The 20,659-nt window shown below is 31.9% G+C and overlaps 1 protein-coding gene across 6 annotated transcripts in view; it reads right to left on the bottom strand.

Moving 5' to 3' along the window:
- Nucleotides 1-20,659, bottom strand: part of LOC106099735 (neural-cadherin) — a 253,995-nt gene that overhangs the window by 187,567 nt on the left and 45,769 nt on the right. For all 6 annotated transcript variants that reach the window (XM_013278372.1, XM_013278369.1, XM_013278374.1 and 3 more), the window contains 2 exons: nucleotides 19,852-20,034; nucleotides 13,859-14,048 (listed from right to left, as the gene is read on the bottom strand). In XM_013278372.1, the coding sequence (XP_013133826.1) occupies nucleotides 13,859-14,048; nucleotides 19,852-20,034 (373 nt within the window). The remainder of the gene's footprint in view (nucleotides 1-13,858; nucleotides 14,049-19,851; nucleotides 20,035-20,659) is intronic.

A 20,659-nucleotide genomic window follows, 5' to 3' on the forward strand; every position in this document is an offset into this window, starting at 1 on the left:
AAAATATGGTTTACCTTACCGTATTTTTTCAACAATAAACAATTATTTTTAGAAAATTGCACATCTTCGTTCAAAATGGTAATTTTGAAAATGAAAGATAATTCAAAAGTATTTAGAAGCATGATTAGGAGATCATAATATTAGTCCAAAACACATTAATGTTCAGAAAATGATGAGGTAAACTCATTTATTGAACTCAAGAATATTGTAGCCACAATACAGTAGGAATATACACACATAAACGCTTACATCTCTCAAATCGTTATTCAGTCACGTATGCATTGGTAAGCGTAGCTCTCGTTCCTCGTCTATAGCATTTGCCGCAAGGGACTTCTCTTCAAACTATTACTTTGTATTGGTGGAAGTACAAAACTATTTCATTTTATTTCGTCCTCGGGGAGAATACAGCCAATTGCAAACAAGAACCTTCTAGAAATATGGTATAACTTTATTTATCACAGACATCTAAAATGTAGTTTTACTAAAATTACACGTAACTGATGAAGAAGTTACCCCAAATAGTTAAAATGCAGCGTATTACATATAAAGAGTAAATAACAGGTAATTTAACAATATTCTAAAAAAAACGAAATCCACCTTTACCAGAAAGCAATAATCAGTTTTGCGTTGATTTGACATCAAATCTTTAAACAAATTAAAAAATGAAAAGTCTTAACACGCGCAAAAGTTGAAATAGAAAAGAAGCCATTTAAAACTCTGCTTTCAAGTTGCGTAATCTATAAAAAGGTATTTTATATAAGCACAGTAGCTCGTTGTACCCAGCCTTCGCGGAAACGTGCGCTGCATACAGGCTAGAGCAACGTATTGAAACACCTGTTAATATCGGACGCTATGAGTCACTACAAGCCCGTCCGCTATTATTAAATTCTTAAAGTATTGATCTGTTACAGCGTTCAAACTTACGAGAAACGATTTAATAAGATACAGCCATTGAAACCTCTGAGGTTTTTAATATTCAGAAGAATTGTCTCAATCATATCTTGTTAGTGACTTAGCTTAGCACTTCTGTACTACGTTTTCATAATAATAAGTCAAAACATATTTTAGTCAAAACCGTTCAGAGTTGTTTCTTGGGTAGTTCAGCAACATTTTAATGTAGAAAAAGTAAAATAATACCATACTCCCAAAACCCAAAGGGTTGGTAGAAAACGTAGGATTAGATTTTTATGTAACACTTTTCTTAATTTCGGGACACGAAAAAGATAACAAAACTTATTAATAACGCTGATCAAAACAACACAGTAGTTTTTTTATGCGAAAAACTGTACTGTTTTTTTGGAGATTCCTTCTCGAAATAATATGAATTGTAGTCACAAATATAATATTTACTCCAGTCGGCAAGCAAATAATTTGGTACACGTGTCTGAAGACGACGTGCGTGAAATTTTTCTCCGATCTTATCAAGTTATATTAGCTTTATTTAGTATCTCTAATATGTATTTATCGTATTATTTTCTTGTTTCTTCAACTTTAATATGTATCTAGGATGATATATGATAATGTTTCTGCAAATTATCAACTACTGAAGAAACATATTAAAATATGGCATTTATATATACTTAACTAGCTGTTCCCGTGCGGCTTCATCCGCATGAAATTATGAAAATTTTATTTTACTGTTTACATTTGTCAAATTATCAATAGCAAATGTCAAAATGACATGACATGACAAACCTTAGCAATCTTTCTTAATGTATGGTCTCTTTCCCACATTAGGGTCTTTATCCAAAATATTTACCCCCTAAGTTTAATGGCGTGATAATTTTTAGCCTAAAGTGTGACGTAAGTGTAGTTTTATTAAAAATAGAATTATTCAAAAATATGCTGTGATTGCTGACATCTTAGGCAACGAAGAAGTGTGTGTTTACGCTTTATTATATTAAGTATAGATTGGAAACCTATGCGTAATCTAAATATGTGGATCAGCGGTCTATAATTTAACCCATATCGGTTGAGGAGATACGTGGTAAAGAATAACCATACATTCAATATTACATCGAAATTGTCACATTTAAAACTTTGGTAATAAATAATGTGACTTTCTAAAGATACGTTGATTTCAAAAAGCGCAATAGTTTTTGGACATGTTTACTTTTTTTATAAGTACTCGCTTAGTACATACGTAGCTTTTTATTCATTCGCCAAGCTAATGCTTTGAATTTTAAAAGCTCCGGAAAAACACCTCACATTGTTGTTTAAACTGAAAATGCGAATGTGGAACGAAGAGTGTGGTTTAATTTTTTTTTGTTTCTAGTTAACGTTCTGATTTACACAAACAAATTTTAATGAACAAGTTTAATTTGGATACACAAAAACGATGTACAAAAATTTGTATTTTCGATGTACCAGAAAATCAGACACGTGAATTTAAAAACTAGAATTTATCTCAGTGTTATACAAAATCCTTTTAAATTCCACGGTAGTATCAAAGGAATGCAATAATTGAAAACATGGGGTCTCTAAATCAAAGTGAACAAGATATTAAATTCTACAGAAGCTTAACGGGTAAAGCGTTATTCTAAAGATATGAAAAATTAATTGTTATTGCCGTTTCATTACATTATTTCTGTAAAATTAAAATTCATGATAAATTTCAAGCTAAAACTTTAATAAACACAAAATACGAAGAATATGTTACGTTAAAAAATAAAAATTGGCGAAACAATACAGAAATGATGAACCATGATAGATGACAGTTTATCAAAATTAAGTTATTGGTTTACTTCTAAGCATGTCGTTTGGAAAAACCTAATTATGTTTTTTTTTACAATTATTTCATTTAAATTTGTGACGACGTTTCTAAACATTTACCTACTTTATTTATAAGATAATTAAAGTTTACGAACGTGTCGCGAAAATTATTAATTTCATATTGATGTCTATTTTCACTGTACAGTTATTATAAATTTAACAACATTTAGTTTTGGTTATGTTAAACTCAATAGCAAAAATTTTAACATGCATAATGAATGGAATATTACATACTATATTCTATTTCAAAATATTTATCGCATCATGTTTATATGTCAAATTTAATCAAAAGCCTTGAGGCACTTTATATTTGTATACTTTATACAGTTTGCAAATTCGAAACTATGCGTATGACGTCCTTATATATTATTATCATCTATTTTTTCATAATCTACAAAATCAAACAATAATAAATACTCTTAGCATTTACATTAAATAACATTTTTTTTTATAGAATTCAATAAAATCTGAGCTGTTTATCATAAAAAGTAAATAAACCAAATAAGTCATACAGGAGTTAAAAAATCTTTTTGCAAAATATTAATATGCAGTTTAAATTTTCATTTCTTCATTGAACAAAATGATTTACATTTTCACAATTTAAAGAGAATAAAATCCATCGAATAACTTTGCAAGTTGGACGCATTTAAATGAGCTGTTCGATACAATTGATGCATGAACTTTTTAAATAGGTTAGCTGAGTCAGTTCATCTGTCGACTGCACCCCAGTGTAATATCGTGCACGTGACACAATCTATAAAATAATATTCTTTAATATTAAAACGACATAATTATAAACTCCGCTTAAATTAACAAACCTCCTACTTATGATTTTCTAACTTTGCTGGCTTTACAGATAAAATTCCCTTAACTGATTTCCTTTAAAATCGTACTCATTTAAAAAGATAATTGTATCTCCGACATTGTATTTAACATCTAAGAAGTAAAGCTGAACTAGTTCACGATATTGTTCCCACTGTAACAGAAATTCTACAAGGTGGAACAAAAGAAAATAACTAGCTATTTAAATCTCGCTTCATATTTTATACGAAGCAATTATGTTCTATCTTAACCCGTTTTCACTTAATTCGTTATACTTATATGCTCTGACACGATTTTTACTTTATAATTTCAAGAGAAATCAAATTTAGCCATTGTAAATGAATGTAAGTAGGAGATCAACACAAGTGGAATATAGTAGGATTATGGTCGGCTTACGTAAATTTCTATGCGCGTCACAGTCACCGAGACGGCACACATTGCTTCTCAAGTTTATTCGCAACACGATATTCGAGTTTTAGCATCCGGAAAGTGTACGAAATTCCAATTCAAGCGTGTTAAATCTCCCTCTAGCGAAGTTTTGTGTTGTTTCGATTTAGGTATGTGGAAAATCGTGGCCAAAAAAAAAACACATTTCAATAGAAAAATAAATACATTTCTACGCTAACTATATTCCTTCCTATAAAACAATTTTAATTCGTATTTATATACAGTGTGTGTAGGTTTTTACAACATGAAGCATAATCAATCATAGCATTCCACTTGACATAAGTGGTCCCTCCTCACGCGAGCTCAAAGTTCCATTATTCACTTAGACCCGCCCAAAACTGATTCCTTACCCTTCGGTCAGTTCAATAATAAGCTGCCTTTTCACGTCTCTGTCATTGTTTGATACGTAAATGGTATTCTATTCTCGAAGTCGTTTGTGATATAGAAAGGGAATTAATGATTCATAATTGTTAAATGATAGTATCGTATAGGTAGTATTTTCCCGCATAAACGTAAATTTAACTGAGCTTTGCCAGTATTATTATAACCTTTTGCAAATTTGATGTCACTGCTTGCTTCACATTAATAATAATCTCGAAATAACTCTATCATACGTCATCTCAGTCATCACTCTCTTCTTGATTCTTGACAATGTCACTTTTCGTCAACTTTTTCGCAATCCATCCATCTCTTCTAAGAAAACATTCACCTCTACCGGTAGGTTGTTAAAAATTAAAAGGTTTTCCTCAATAAATCTATAGTATACCAATAAACCAGTACAAAACACCTAAGATCGAGAGATTAGATTTTGTTTACATCTTAAATATAAATTATTTAACAAATTATGATTAAAATCTGTATCAATAAATTACTACAAAATCATTAGAAACATCTCGACATCAAAACTTTAATTACTGCCGCTTATTAAACTGCCTGTTGACAGGAAAGCAATCTAAGCGCCGTCTGATCTCACTAATCTAGTTTAATGAAATACTTAGTGACATTCCCTTCACTCTTATCTTTACTGTCAAGCCTTAACAGTACTGAGATTGTACAAATAGAAAATCAAGACTTTTTTTTATAAAATCGTTCATTGACACATATTAAATGTGCACTATAGTTTGTCTAAATAAGATTAATTAGTTTGATAAATGACGCATATGAAGTATCGAATTAAATTTGTATGAAGCCAAATACCGTACTTAATAGACAAGTATCGTAGTGATGAAACAAACACGCATAGCGAACAATATGAACTATTGATATTCGGTTTAAATAAAATTTATCGAACTTAACTAACATTATCTTTTCTTTTCTATTTTCGATTTTTATTCTTATGGAAGTTGGAATCGATAGATTTATAGTTATAACTTATTAATTAAAAAAAATCACTGTTTTCTAATTAATAATGACCTGCAGAGCTATTACAAATAATGAGAGTAAATAAATATTTATTACTACTACAGCCGTACGTAATCAAATTGTATTTCGATATTATCATTGTCATCACTAAATTCTCTACACTATAATCAATACTAGAATTGTCCTCTTAATTAGTCAGTAAGAAAGAAAATGTTTTAGTTAAGTTCGATAAATTTTATTTAAACCAAATATCGATAGTTCATAATTGTTCGCTATGCGTGTTTGTTTCTTCACTACGATACTTGTCTATTAAGTACAGCATTTGCCTTCATACAAATTTAATTCGATGCTTCATACGCGTCATTTATCAAACTAATCTATATTTTTAAACAAACTATATATGTTTAGCAAACCGAACTATTCTATGTAAGTGATTAATTGTATTAGTAATAACTATTTAATAATTGGGGTGACTGAGGTTTCTTACATGGGACTTGTGATATATAATGCCACTGAATACAAATTAATTTCATTGCAACATTTTCTAATCCATATTACTAAATATGTTCAATTTGATTGTATAAATTTACTATTACAAACTTTATTATTAGAAAATTTAATTATGAACTATTAATAAAATGACTGCAAACTTTGCCATTTCAACTGCAGAATTTAATGCTCGCTGAGCGCGATGCTTTTTTATTTTGTAGATTTTTACGATGGCGTACTTTATTTGCAATTTCTCCGGAAGCTAAGGAGAAAACAGCTAAGAAAGGTTGTTTTACCTCTAATGACGACTCTAGAACAAAGAAAGCAAGAAGCTAAATGTTTATCCATTCACAAGTAGAGCTACAATTCTAACAACAATAATACTTTTGTGGAATTAGACGTACGTACGTAGCTAACGACAGAATTGGAAGATTGAATTAATCTGTATTACGAAGATAAAACATTTATGAAACTTATAATGAATTCTACCTATATTACCAAATTAGCTACTAATGCGTTTATTTCAAACGAGCTGTTGCCCGCGACTTCGTCCGCGTGGTATTAGAAAACATACGAACTATATAAATTACAAAAAGCTACGTATCCCTCGGGAACCGGACATTTCTCTGGGATGAAGCTTATCTCATGTGTACTCCAGACTTTGTTTTATATCTGTGCCAAATTTCAATAAGATATGTTGAACCGTTGCAGAATGATAGAATGAACATTAAAAAACTAAATTAATGAATCCCACGGGAACCGTAACTATTTCCGGGATAAAAAGTAGCCTATGTGTTCTCCCAGACTATGCTCTAAACCTGTGCCAAATTTCATGGAGATCCGTTCAGCAGTTTAGGCTACAAACGCTAACAAACATCCATCCATCCATCCATCCATCTAAACTTTCGCATTTATAATATTTATTTCAAATATGTCATCATAATAATCTGGTTATTTCAAGAATTAAACTTCGATGTTTCTGAAATATCTCTTTCATATTCATTCACTATTCATTTAATTCAATCAACGCAAGCTTTTGAAACACGACACCTGAATACGTGGAATGTAGCGGGATTATGATCGGCTTAAGTGGATTTGAAGTGACGTCACTAAGTCAGTAAGACGACAGATATCGCGACTTCGGGCTTACACGTAACACGGCGTAAGATATTTAGCACATAGCAAATGTACTAAAATTAAATCATTCATGATGTCGCATGTACGCAAACCGTATTAGTCTATGAATTTGTATTATTACCTTTACTTTAAGGAAGTTATTTTACGGAAATAATCTAGATGTCGTTTTTGAAATTTTCATAGACAATTTAGTCTTTGTTATATTTGTACCTTATTCTTACGCACAATTAGATCTAAGAAAGTTGTTATTATACATTTAGGAGACGTTTGTAATGATTTCTGATCCAAGAAAGACGTCAAAAAAACTAACAAAGATTTGTTAAAACATTAAGAAAACATTAAAAAGCTTTTGGACATTCATGCAATGAAACCTACGGGACAGAAATGCGGAAACTTGCCAACGGATAAGGCGAACAGGAAAATGTAGTCATTGCAGGAAACAAACGATTCGGTCGTTAACGTTCTAACAGATTAATTATTATTAGCGTTCAATTAGACGCTTATTGAAGTGTCGAGGGGAGGTAGGGGAAATTGTACCCGCTCAACTGGACCTTCGATTTTAATTAAACGTACATACCGAACGTCGACATTCCTCTAGAGTGTGCATAAAGCAAAGACGTCGTATAGAATTTATTAGAAGACTAAACAAAAAATCTTAATCATAACTCAGCAATAGTCTGTTTAGATTAAACCTATATAGCTTTTGTCAGGTAATAAATTCTATAAGGATTTTTATAAGCCATTCTTATATTGTTTGTGTGGGATACCTATTGTTTGCTATAACGCTTTATTGTAAGACAAATGAAGACCGGTCTGGAACATTCTACATTGTGTGTTGACTCTAAGGCTCAGTTTTAAGATGTGTTTGTATTGTACAATGAAGTAGTAAGTTTTTGGAGAATATTCCATCTCCATAACATCACGCAACTACTAGATCTAAGCCTTCTAAGCTACAATCCTTCAGTTTTAACTGAACCATCGAACTGTACAGTTAAAACTCACGTGTGTAAAATTTCAATTGGCAGTTTGACTGTAGAGTTAATAGCATTACCTGTACACGGTAGTTATTATTGCACAGTTCGATTTTGCAGTTAAAACTAAAGGGATATAACGGACTTTGTGTAATATTAGTAAACGCTACGGTATCTGTCTATTGATAAATATCAACACTGCAATTAATTGCAATACACGATGCGAATTCTCTATCAGAATAGTGAATCAATATTGGCAATAAACCACCTATGCAGCTAGTTCAATGAACATAATTTTAAACCATTTAATAATAATCACGATGGATTCGTTAGATGTGATTAGATTCAACATTTCGATTCGAAAATAATTGTGAAATTATGTGTAGTATTTGTTCTGCATATGTTTTTAAACAAGTGCTTTAACAGTGAAAACTCACTAGATGAGTGATTTTAGAGCCACCAACATTTCATATCACGTTGTTTAAAAAATATTTTAAATAGAATATTTCAACTTTTACTACGATGAGAACGTAAACATTTAAAAGGTATAAACACATGCATATTGTAATAAAATCCACAGATACTTCACTTTAATAGTAACTGCCGACCTTTTCAACCTTCATTAATAATCCAAACATTTAAAACTAATCGCAGTTTAATTTTACCTGCCGGGTCCAGTTAACGTTCAGTTCGCAAAACTTGCGCAATAACAGTTACAATATAACTTCAAACGTGACAACGACATTGATTTTATCCAATATAACCCCATGATGCGGTAAGCGGATAAACTCATTTATTTATTTAACTCGTAAATTTCTCAAACTGTCTTAATTTCGACTTTTACTGCACTTTCAAGCCATTTGATATAACAATCGAGTTTGCTAATATTAACGATCTCTTGAGACGATCGTTACAAATTTATTACGTGATTGCTCTTGGTATATATTATACTTGTAATTGTTTTAACTTTCTCACTTAATAAGGTTTCAATGAACTTAAATTTCTAAGTAAATTAGTAGTCATGAAAGAATGTTTTTATGAAAATACGCCTAGAGCCTGAAGGCTAATAGAAGCCAAGAGTATGGCAATTGGACGATGTCCAGATGTACAGAATATTCAAGTGATCTAACAAGTCTTGGTTAAAATGACTTCATTATGTAATTTGCATAAATTCCAATTGAAATTAAGTTAAAAAATCCACGCGAATACTAAACTATATTACCAGACTTAACATAATATGCAATAGTTCATTTAAAAACGAGCTTTTGGGAGAATAGCCAACACCAAATGTATACGGTTAATTCAATACAACTCAATACTAATGTATACTTTCTTAAAATGTATTGTAAAAACAATATTAAATAGCGGCGTTAATCTTAAAAACTCCGTTAAGTGGTTTTATGGCGCTTCTGACAAATACTTCCTTAACCTTATGACGCCTATAAACGCTTTTGTCAGGTTGGCATTTTAAGGAAATTTCCCCTCCAATGTCGCTATTTACAGCTTTTCAAGTCGTCGCCTTGTCCCCGGCTTACAAATTACTGGGATTCATTTACTGAATAGCTTTTATATTGAAAAATATAAAATAAAAATATCTGATATAATATGAACTGGTATAACTACAAATTTGAAACAATAGTTTATAAAAGAAATAAACTAAAGCTGTGTTTTCAATAAATCATTTCTAAGAAAATAAACGATCGAAACAGTATATGTGATGTTAAGCGTTCCCCGGGCTATTGACGTACACACTCTGAAGTTATAGCTCAAACAACATATTCTCAGAAATGATAGTACACTTATACAGCATACCTGGAATTTATCAAAAGTTTATTTCGCATCAAATATAAATAAAATGTATCACAAATAATGTTACTTTTTTTTCTTTAATTAACGTTTATTTGTAAACTAACAAAATAAACGGTACGTAATTAAATAAAGAGAATAACTATTTATACAGCCTAAGTATATCAATCGTAAATTATTACTCACACTTAATTTATAACACACGTAAATTAAAAAAAAAGTTTTTGAAATTTCGTTCAAAGTACTAATATCTCAAAGAGAATCTAAACTAAATTGAAATAGCGTGTCTATTAATAGGTTATGAAACAAACAGTAGTTAGTAGTTTGTGACAGTAATCCAAGGCAGGGAGTGCAACCGGGCGCGCCCTCATCACAAATTCTCGAGGGCACTACGACAAATGTAGGCCACCAAGTTCCCGCTATCCGCCACTAGAATATTGCTTTGTCACTTGGCGACATCTCACAGCTTTCCTAAGCCCAAGTAATTGGAAATAGTTGAAATAGACGAGTCGAAGTAACATCGCAGCGTGGACCCGGTAATGTTATCGAACGGCATCTAAACATACTGTTCATTCTTGAACAAAATCAAATTAAATGCTATATTAGAAAACTTTAAAACCTGAGATAGTGTAACAACAAAGCAATACAACCACAGCACAAATCACGCGTATAACCCAATACTATGCATAATTTTTCTAACTTAAGTCCGACTCAAATATTAACTTCATGCGTAAATCCTATACTCCCATAAAGTAAGCTAACGTAATAGAAGTAATCTCATAAAACTAAGTAAGGACGTTTAGTCCTCGAGATCGTGCAAAAGTTTTCTCCACTTCATTATTATTGAATTTCTTGTTTTGAGCTTGTCACAAATCCTCAATAAAGCGGTGAATTATGTATAAAATTTATTACATATTTACGAGACGTGATCTGATTTATGGCCTTATTTATGAGAAAATTTATTAAAACAGAATCGGTGTCGAATCAGAAACAAAGATAAGAAAGATAGGTAAAGAACATAAGTACATGAATTTTATTTACCAAGAATCTGCCATTACAATTAATTATTATATTAAGAAACTAAACAATCGTTTAATAGCTGGATAATAATGAGAATGTAAAGATAACGACATCCGAAATAATGTTCTATCATAATAGAGTAAATTATTGGCTATATGGAATAAACAATCGATAGCGAGGCGCATGCCGGCATATTATTGTTATATTTAGTATGCGAGCCGTGGTCTCAGTTGCCGCCATCTCTCGGCTGGCTCCGGCGATGCAATATGTAGAAGTTGCTACGTTGCCTCTACGCGTTGCTACAAATAACTACTACCAATGTGTTCGCTAAAATATTGTTATTCTGTATTGACTTAGTTCTTTTTTTTTCAAACCCGCGAAAAGTTGCTCAACCCGACCAATTGATACTTTTAAAAATTCCATATTCCAGAGAAAATCAGAAAAGCGACAGAGCCATTGAATCGATCAATAATACCATATGGAAAGCCTATCTTTAGTCTCCACGATTTAATTTACTTTTTTCATTTTTTTTAAGTCTCATACAATTCATTCTAGTATGTTTTCTGCTTATGACAAAACATTTTTATAAGCAACTTAACAAAATATACAATCGGATTATCGCTCCCACATTTCGTAATCTTTGATTTGTTACGCGCTATATCGAAGTACGAAAGGCAACTTGGAATAGATATAGAAAGGGACTCGTTCATTTATATTCTCGACGCGTAAACAAAGATAACAACAATTTTACGAGCGACAAGTAGTCTGTTCGACGTTTTAGTTCGACGTTATACAGATTCGTGTCGAATATCAGTTTCTTGAAGCAATTTTAGATGTTTTTTTTATATTTCACCGTGAATATTTTACTTAGGTACGGTAGGAGCTGGAAAATATATCAAAAGAACTGGTATACTCGATGACTAAATCTATCATAATGTTTTGGATTTTATGAGAATAATTTGATTTAGTTATATTCTTTTTAAGTCTTAAATAACATATTAACTTTATTAATTATACTAGAATATATGCGTTAGCGAATATGCGCATAATTTGTATATTATTATGGGCATATTAGCGAATGCATATTTATTACATCGCTAATATAGACTTAACACTAGTTCATTATAGTATGTGTTCTTGTGCTTACGAGCTAGGTAAGCATTAAGCTGATCTAAAGCACACTATTGTGCACGTGAGACAGATATAGGGATGAGAGGCTTAACCGGATTAAGCCCGAGGCGGTTGATTATGCCGCCACTTGATTTACGATGACGCGATATTCCGAGAGCCGGAGAGTCCCGGGGCGCCGGCGAAAACGAACAATTTATAGTGTCGAAACACTCGATATAATCAGGCCAGCAAAGTGGACAAGTGTGAAATATGAGACCCCACTCTGTCAGCATTCGAATAGATGAGGGTCGCTGGATATTATTAGTGTAACGACTCGTTTTAGAAATGAAAGTCGACATGGCACGCAACGCACACGCTCGGGAATGCTTACGCCAGGAAACAGGCTGTTTGTATGCGGGTCGCGACGGTGATTAGCCTTAGGTAAAGACACCTTGTAGCCCAGCCAACCTTCAATTGAACTCACGAACGATTTCAAGAGCCTTCGCCTGCTATTACGCCTTTTCATTAAATGAATCGAACTGAATCTAATTTGTAACGTGAAAGGAACTGTAAAATGCTTCTTTTATAACCAAAAACTCCGTCTAGAGAATCCAGACAGTAATAATAGCGAATACGACATTTTGTCTAATTTACATTTTGAGATAATTTAACAACACTTACAATCTACAAGTTCAAGATTTCAAATACGAACTTAAATATTAAACGCAATAATTGTAGAATTGCAAATATTTGGTAATAATTGGTTTCTAAAATTTAATTTAATTCGGATTGTATCTGTATATATGTACCCGTTAAACAATTAAATACATCATAAAATATGTACTGTTACTTACTTAATATAAATTCCATATTTACATTACAAACAATTTCTCGCAATGTTAAACAACTTAAAAATTTATGATGATTAAAAGGAAACATTATGTAATAGCTTTATTTATTTATACAAAATTGCTCTTCCTTTCTTGAAAGCTAATTTCTTTGTTCAGATAAATTATGTTACGGCTTTATGATAAAGTAAAAATTTACGGATAAGGAGAGCGTACTTTCGTATTAATTTTGTCGTAATATTCCGTCAGATTCACATAAATAATGCAACAGCCCTGACTGTCGGTACAAATTATGCACGATCTAAGAAGTTTTATTGTGTTATAAGAACTTCCTCAAACCCGTGTTTTTAAAATAATATATGTTCGCCACAAAAACGTAAATAAGATTTTATAAAACATTTTCATCCCATGAACAAAGTAAATTCAATCACCAATTCCATTAAAATAATGGCAGTTTTATAATAATCGTCGGAAGAAATTAATGAAATTGGCGAACCGTTGAACTTATAAAAGTCAATACGTCATTTTACAAGCCGCAGTGCTTATAGCAGATTTCGAAGCTTCAATTGCAGACTATCGCGATATTTTTCTGCATCACAGCGAATAGCGATATTTCAATACGCCGCTGTGACGAAAAACAATGGAGTGCTATTTGACATAGGAGCTAACATGCGCGATCGATACCCGTTAGCGTCGGTACTTGTACTTTACAATTGTAACTCAAAAAAATGGTACTCAAAATTTGTTTTTAATTTCCAAATAAACGAAGACATTAATAGATCGATCAAATTGTTACAATTAATCTTGTTTTAACCAAAACTTCCTTCACATTATATACAAATAACCTGGATTTTATACATTATCCATAGCCACAGGTAAGACTATGTAGGATAAAAAAATCACGTAAACTTGGGTAAGTAGATTGTCACAAGTTATAAGTGAACATTGTTATTGGTAAGTTCATTTAATATTTCTAAGTTTTCCTGCATCACTTTCTTCATACATGTTAAATTAGTATGCTTCCTTGAATACATAAATAATGTAAAAACCCATGAATTACATAAACAACCGTACCTGAATTCGGTTGATTGTCGGAGTTAGGGCGGGCCGAAGGCGCTCCGTCGCGTGCCTCCACCTCCAACGCGTATGCTCCCTGCTTCTCCCTGTCGAACACCACCTTCGTGAAGATCTCTCCAGTCTGCATGCTGATCTCGAAGAAATCCTTGCCCTCGTTGCGTGGAGAATCCACGATATAATAGTACACCTAAAACAAGATAAATAATAAATAAATAACTAAGGTAACGAAATTCTTTTACACTAAGGAATTCACCAATACCTTTCTTTCGCAGAATAACTTATGTAGATGTTTACTTTTTCTAATCCCTAAGGTGAATGTGTTCGAAATACGTTAAGACATAAATAAGTAAAGACAAGTACGCACTGTTTTTATTAGCTTATCTCATTATTAGTACTAATGAGATCCAAAAAATATATTCTATTTAGTAATATGATGACTCAAATATAAAAGAATTTTACGATATATTGCCAGTAGCATTTTCATGTGTTGTAACTGGAATATGTTTTATGAAATATGAAAGCTTTAATCGTATATTTTATAAACTCGCTTGCTTTACCTCAATCATTCGACATCGTATTTTGATGAGTTAAATGTGATTTACTAATTAATAAGCGGAACGGAATGTAAAACATGTTTGCATTCTGTTTCAACAGCTTTGTAATGAATGATAATTTGTAAACACAATTAATTAAATGTCGGTCAATTTACAAACTTTAAAAACAAATGAAAAATTAAATAAGCAAAAAATAAAAATAAGAAGATAAAAACAAATTCAATTCCCATAAAATAAATGAGGATTATTATTACCTAATAACTAAATTGTACACTCCTGATAATTTATAAATAACAATTATACTCAAAATAGCATAATCGTTATGACTTAGTATTCAAAATAGAGGTTACGTTTATTATAACCGTAGCATTAGCCAGCGCACCATAACCGGCGAGTAAATTCGAATCAAATATTCAACACTACCCCGGAGGATTTCAAGTAGCCTGTGATATGTAAATCAGTTGTGCAGCCAGACTCACTTGCTCTAGGATACATATGTCACTTAGTGTAAATGAATTTTGCAGTCCAGGTAACCTAATGCTTGCGTCGCTGGCCAATCTGTGCTGTATGCTGTACCAATTAGAGGATTTTGTGAACTCTGACTTCGGATACTTGCAGTTTAAACATTTTAATCTAATTAAACGTTTAAAATAGAGACTTTATTGTTATAATTAACAAGACTAGCATTTGAACACGATCATTTCTTTATTTTACCGTTAATAAATAGAGACAAATTAACTTTTAGTTTTTTAATGTTGTTAATGAAATATTCCATGAATAACAATCATTTTACTGGAGCTATTATTTTTTTAATTTAGTATTCTTTAAGCCATTGTTCATCAATGTGAATTAACGGCTTCAATGTTTTAATTAAGCCCCTTGACAATTCTCAATATTGCGAATCTGACTGTTTACGAATGGCTTCGTTAATACACGAAAAATGGATACCGCAAATCCTTTGTGACAACCCATTGAGTTATTATTTGCAAATGAAGAATTTATTGTAATAAGATCAATGGAGCTTGAAATCGAGAAAATATAAGCGACAAATACAAAATGTAAAACTGGTGACGGTTTTAATTATAAACGTAAAGTTTAAACTACGTTCACTATACTTCAAACAAATTTACGACCACGCTAGAGATAGGAAAAATGGAAGACTTTAGAGGAGGCCTATGTCCAGGGACAAGCTGTAGATAGTGGTTTAAGAGTCGCCAATATGTAAGAAAAAATAGATGTAGGTAAAATGTAAATTTAAAAATAGACTTGCATAAAAAAAAAATCAATTGTACAATCTTCAGCAATAAAGGCTTTATTATTATTATTATTATATGCTTATTACCGTAGGATACTTTTTTTCTAGATAAGATCGTAATCATCAACGACCATAGGTATCCGCAATAACTGCAGAGGCAGTAATCAGCGACTAAGAAGGTATCACCTTTTGGCTCGGTTTTTGAAGTATGTAACCTCAGTCGAAGCTGTTTGAAAATAACGAAATGTACTGTGATTCCCTTGTTCTGTTCCATATTTACCATTCAAGTAAAATTTAAACTATGTATTTGAAATGTCAATTATACTAAGCCACGAAACCAAATATTTTGAAATTGAAAAAGTTTTAATAGTTCGTCTAACTCTCACAAACAATCCTGGAATTATTACATTATTTTTACTTTAAGCTTATAAATTTGAATATAAAAAACTTAACAAAGAGAGCATTAAATATTTTTAAATTAAATGTAGCAGCTGAGAGAAGAAAAGTTCTACTTGAATTAGTAATTAAACTAATTTCATAACTAAGAGGTCAAACTTAAGAGCGTTGTGTTAAATTAACGCGATTCGAACCTGCCTAAGTGTTATGCCTAATTCAAATATTTCAACATCTCACGGCATTTATACTCGTTTGCTTGAATTGCCTGAATTCTTGAAAGCAGTTGAATTATATCAATAAACATTAGAAGGTTATCTTTTGGCCTCTGGCTTATGCCAAAACTGTTCAGAGAAAAAACACTAAATCAAATGTCTATGTAGATCGTCACGAAAAAGTCGACTTATTTATTACGTTCGTAAAAACTACACATTAATATACTCGTAGGAAACTATACTCTCTTTAATAAGATCTCGGGCTTTTCAGGATTAACCTAGAATTGCTAACAAACATTTTACCTAAATCAAATTGCGTTTTTTACTATTATACATTTAAACATGTTGCAGATAACATTACCAAAATTAAATTGCAAACGGACGTCTACTGTTTACTTGTATATAAATTCACGGCCTATATAGATAAATATAAAACCTCCGCATCTATTTCAAAGCCGTAAAAGAGTATCGTAAAAGTTACGATCCACTTTTGTTTCCTCGATAAATTAAAATAACGTAGTGGCACTAAGTTGCTTTGATTCTACAATAAAAACCGATTAATTAAATATTTATTAACATGTATGAATTACTATTAAACATACGAATTTTATTTGTTGGTTAGTAAAAAATGTTGGTAAATATCCAATACACGAACAAAAAATTGAAACAACCGTCAAATGCATTTCTATTGTTAAAATAGAGAATTTTTATATATGTATACCTATTGTGCATATTCGTCGAAACGCAGATTAAAAAGTAAAGAGTTTTTATATTTATATAAATTCTGCGGTAAATTAACAGAATTTGATTTATATTCTATTAATGCTGTTACCAATGCAAGCTGTATCTATCTAGTCTATCCATTTTGTAATTCTAAGCTAAGCTTCTTATGTTAAACCCAATTTAAGGTGGAAACGTAATAAGATATTTGCTAAGGGATTAAGACGGCAAACATTTGTTGGTGAGTGTACCGAACAGTTGCTGACTTGTTTGGCGTTGGGTATTTACTTATCCTCGGAAACAAGAACACGTCGTAAATCTTATCCAACATGTTAGTGTAAGAACATTTGAAACATACATCTAATGAAGCTGAAGCGGGTTTAAATCTGTAATTAATACGATACGATAATTTCAATATCAAATGTATAACTTAAATCCAACAGTAAAATTACATCAGATTCAAATTTGGTTAAAATTTAACTCCATCTCTAAACATTTAAACAGTGGTAAAGCCCGTTTTAACATCTTCGCACGAATGGGCCGGCTCGCCCGGTGTAATACCACGACCACACAGAAAACAGGCGTGAAGTGGAAGCAATTCCGCGTTTAGTCTGATGAGTGTGGTGCCGGAGACCTAATTTTAGTCCCTTCCCCTTTTGCACCCTTTTCTTAAAAGGAAAGGATGGGAAGGAAAAATGTATTTGACGGTGTAGGAGACGCATAGGAAGGGGAAATGTCCTCTTTATGTGCGACTCCTCCTCCGTCAATTAAGGGTAGGCAACGCATCTGCAATTGTGGATGTTTATGGGCAGCGGTCGCTTCCCATTTCGGTGGATTCAGATGGCCGCTTGCTCGTTTGCCACCTTGTATTATAAAAAAAATCTTTACTTCGAAATGGTTTTAATTGTGACGATGGTGGGATTCAAACTCAGGTCTTGGGTACAGACAACTACTCGATGTATTGAACAACATATTGTATTAACTTTATACGCTTGTTGGGGACGTTATTGTGAATTTCTTCATGCAAATAACTCACCGTGTGCGGAATGAAATAAAATAACGAAATAATTAAATTACCAAGCTTCGAGCTCTTTGAGGCATTAACATTTTAATATATTGCGATTTATGTCAAAAAGTTTCATTTTATTTCGAGGAGAATTTTCGGCGCCGTTTAAAATGCTTCTTTAACAATAAAATGTATTTAAGTAGCTGTCGCCCGCGACTCCGTCGAAGTAATTAAAGTGAAGAAAGTAGGAACACCTCAAAGTGATAAAATACAGTGAAAGTAAAACATTATAGACAATGTTTAAATAGATTTTTAATTGTTTTATTTCAATTAGGGTTGGCTACAAGCAGGCGGCCCCTGAAAATATTGATAATACAACTCGTGACGACCCTTAGATGATGATAATGTTCATATTGAGTTTTTTTATGTTATGTTTCGTTTTAAAATGTTGATTACCATATAATACATAAAAAGATTATACAATTATATCTTTTTAATAGCAATGTAATGTATCTTCTTCAGATAAATTGGAAAAGTATATCTTAATAATATTAAGAAGCAAAATTCTATCAAAGGCAAGAACAACAGAAACTATTATAACTTTTTTAATCAAAATCTAATCAACCGCAAATGCCAGCTCCACATTCATAGAATAATGTAATTGTATTCTAGCTTCAACATACAAAATCCAATCCAAGACCTAGATTCTTTAACATAAATAAAATGTTTTTGCTCGGACAAGAAACGTTGTTATAGTGTTTTGTTTTTTATTAAATGAAACAAAACAAGATAATGATCCCTTTTATACTAAATTTTTATAATTTCTAATAATTAAATAGACCATATAATTTGATATGAAAGACTTCAAAGGCAAGGTAAAAAGTAATAATAACTTATTTTTTCACGCCCTTTTACAAAATACTTCTACAAAGAAGTAATCTATTTTGAAGGCAACAAGTGCTCAATTGACCCAGTAACTCCATAGAATGCATCCATATTCGAAGAGGAATCAAAATGTAAATGATTCGTTACCTTGAAGCCGTAAATAGAACGATTGTAACGGAATATGGGACAACATAGTTTTCTCATACGTAACACAAAATGCTGTTCAGAGTTCTTTAAAATTGATTAAGTTCCGTTCTTTATAGGTTTTTACTTGTACTTTGAACGCCTTTCAGCAAAAGTTAAGCCCTGTTTACATTATTCTAGTCTATTGAGACATTCCAATCCAGCGATCGCTGGACTGAATAAATTAGGATATAAAAATGTAGTCCTATTATAACTCGTATATAGCCCAGTTAGGTCGCCACTCTATCCACACTAATAAAGGAGTCTTTAGTGTAAGTGCCGATCATTATGGAACCCGCGCCACACACAAATGAGTTCACTCTAAAGTATTCATGCCGTTTGCGTAGGTTAGATAATAGACCTGCTGACATTGTTGCGGTAGACACTTTTACATACAAGGTTTTAATGTATGTTAACTATTATTTACCGTTTACCGAATAGCTCGATTTTATCTATACTAGTATTATAAAGAGGAAAGATTTCTATTTTTGTATGTATTGAAATAACTCAAAAACTGCTGGGCCGATTTTAAAAAATATTTCACTATTAAACGGCTATATCAGTGTGTAACATAGGCTATATTTTACAATATTTTTAATTTCATGCGGGCGAAGTCGCGAGGAACAGATAGTATCATAACTTTTTTTTCTATTGAATGAAACAGTTAAATTTCTTTAATTATTGGTAAGGAGGCATCAATTGTTATATGTCGGTAATAATATATCAAATTACCGATGGGATTCTTCGATGTATATCACACAATAAATGTAGACACTTACTTGATTGTTCGGGAATGTTCCGTCCTTGTCAATAGCGTTGACCTGCGTGACCTTGGTGCCGATGGGTTCGCCTTCCAGCACCGTCTCCTGCTCGCGCTCCGTGAACAGTGGGATCTCGTCGTTGACGTCTTCCAGCATTATGTACACCGTCGTCTCCGAGGCAAGTTGCTGTGCTCCATTGTTCTGTTAGACAAGTATATAATTACCGCATGATGTAAAATTAATGTTAACTCTTTGGGTAATCCTTTATTCACATCGAAGTAATTCATATTTTTTACACGGATCATAATGCTGGACATATTTTTTTACATTTCAAAAATGATTTTGAGTTTCATGCGCCAATAAAAGTCTTTGTGAATCCTTTTAAACATTTTTCGGAATAAAAGTCGACGTAATATTAGTTTCTATGTGTATTCACATATTGCCTGTTAGGATTATGATTGCTTTTTTCGGTTGAGAGATTTGCAGACCATCAATCGAACCCTTGGTCAACATCAATAAATCAAAAACATAACTTTTATAGAACTTTTAGAAATATTTATTCTGACTGATATACGTTCGGTATTAGGAAAGTAATTTGAAAGTTATTTGTTTATGATATAAAACATAGTAGCGTTATTTTCTCATTTTCAGGAATAATTAACAGCCAGAATAAACCTACGAATTATATGCGTCTTCCTTATAATGAGAAAGATGGCGCTTTATCAAATTGGCTAATAAAAATATATGTTAGTGGCGACATCTATCGTGTTACTAAATAATACGTAATACGTTTTGCGTTAACAGTTGCAGTTTAGTACAATAGATG

The sequence above is a fragment of the Papilio polytes genome, unplaced genomic scaffold (assembly GCF_000836215.1).
Source record: "Papilio polytes unplaced genomic scaffold, Ppol_1.0 DF824102.1, whole genome shotgun sequence".
In the NCBI taxonomy this organism is placed as follows: domain Eukaryota; kingdom Metazoa; phylum Arthropoda; class Insecta; order Lepidoptera; family Papilionidae; genus Papilio; species Papilio polytes.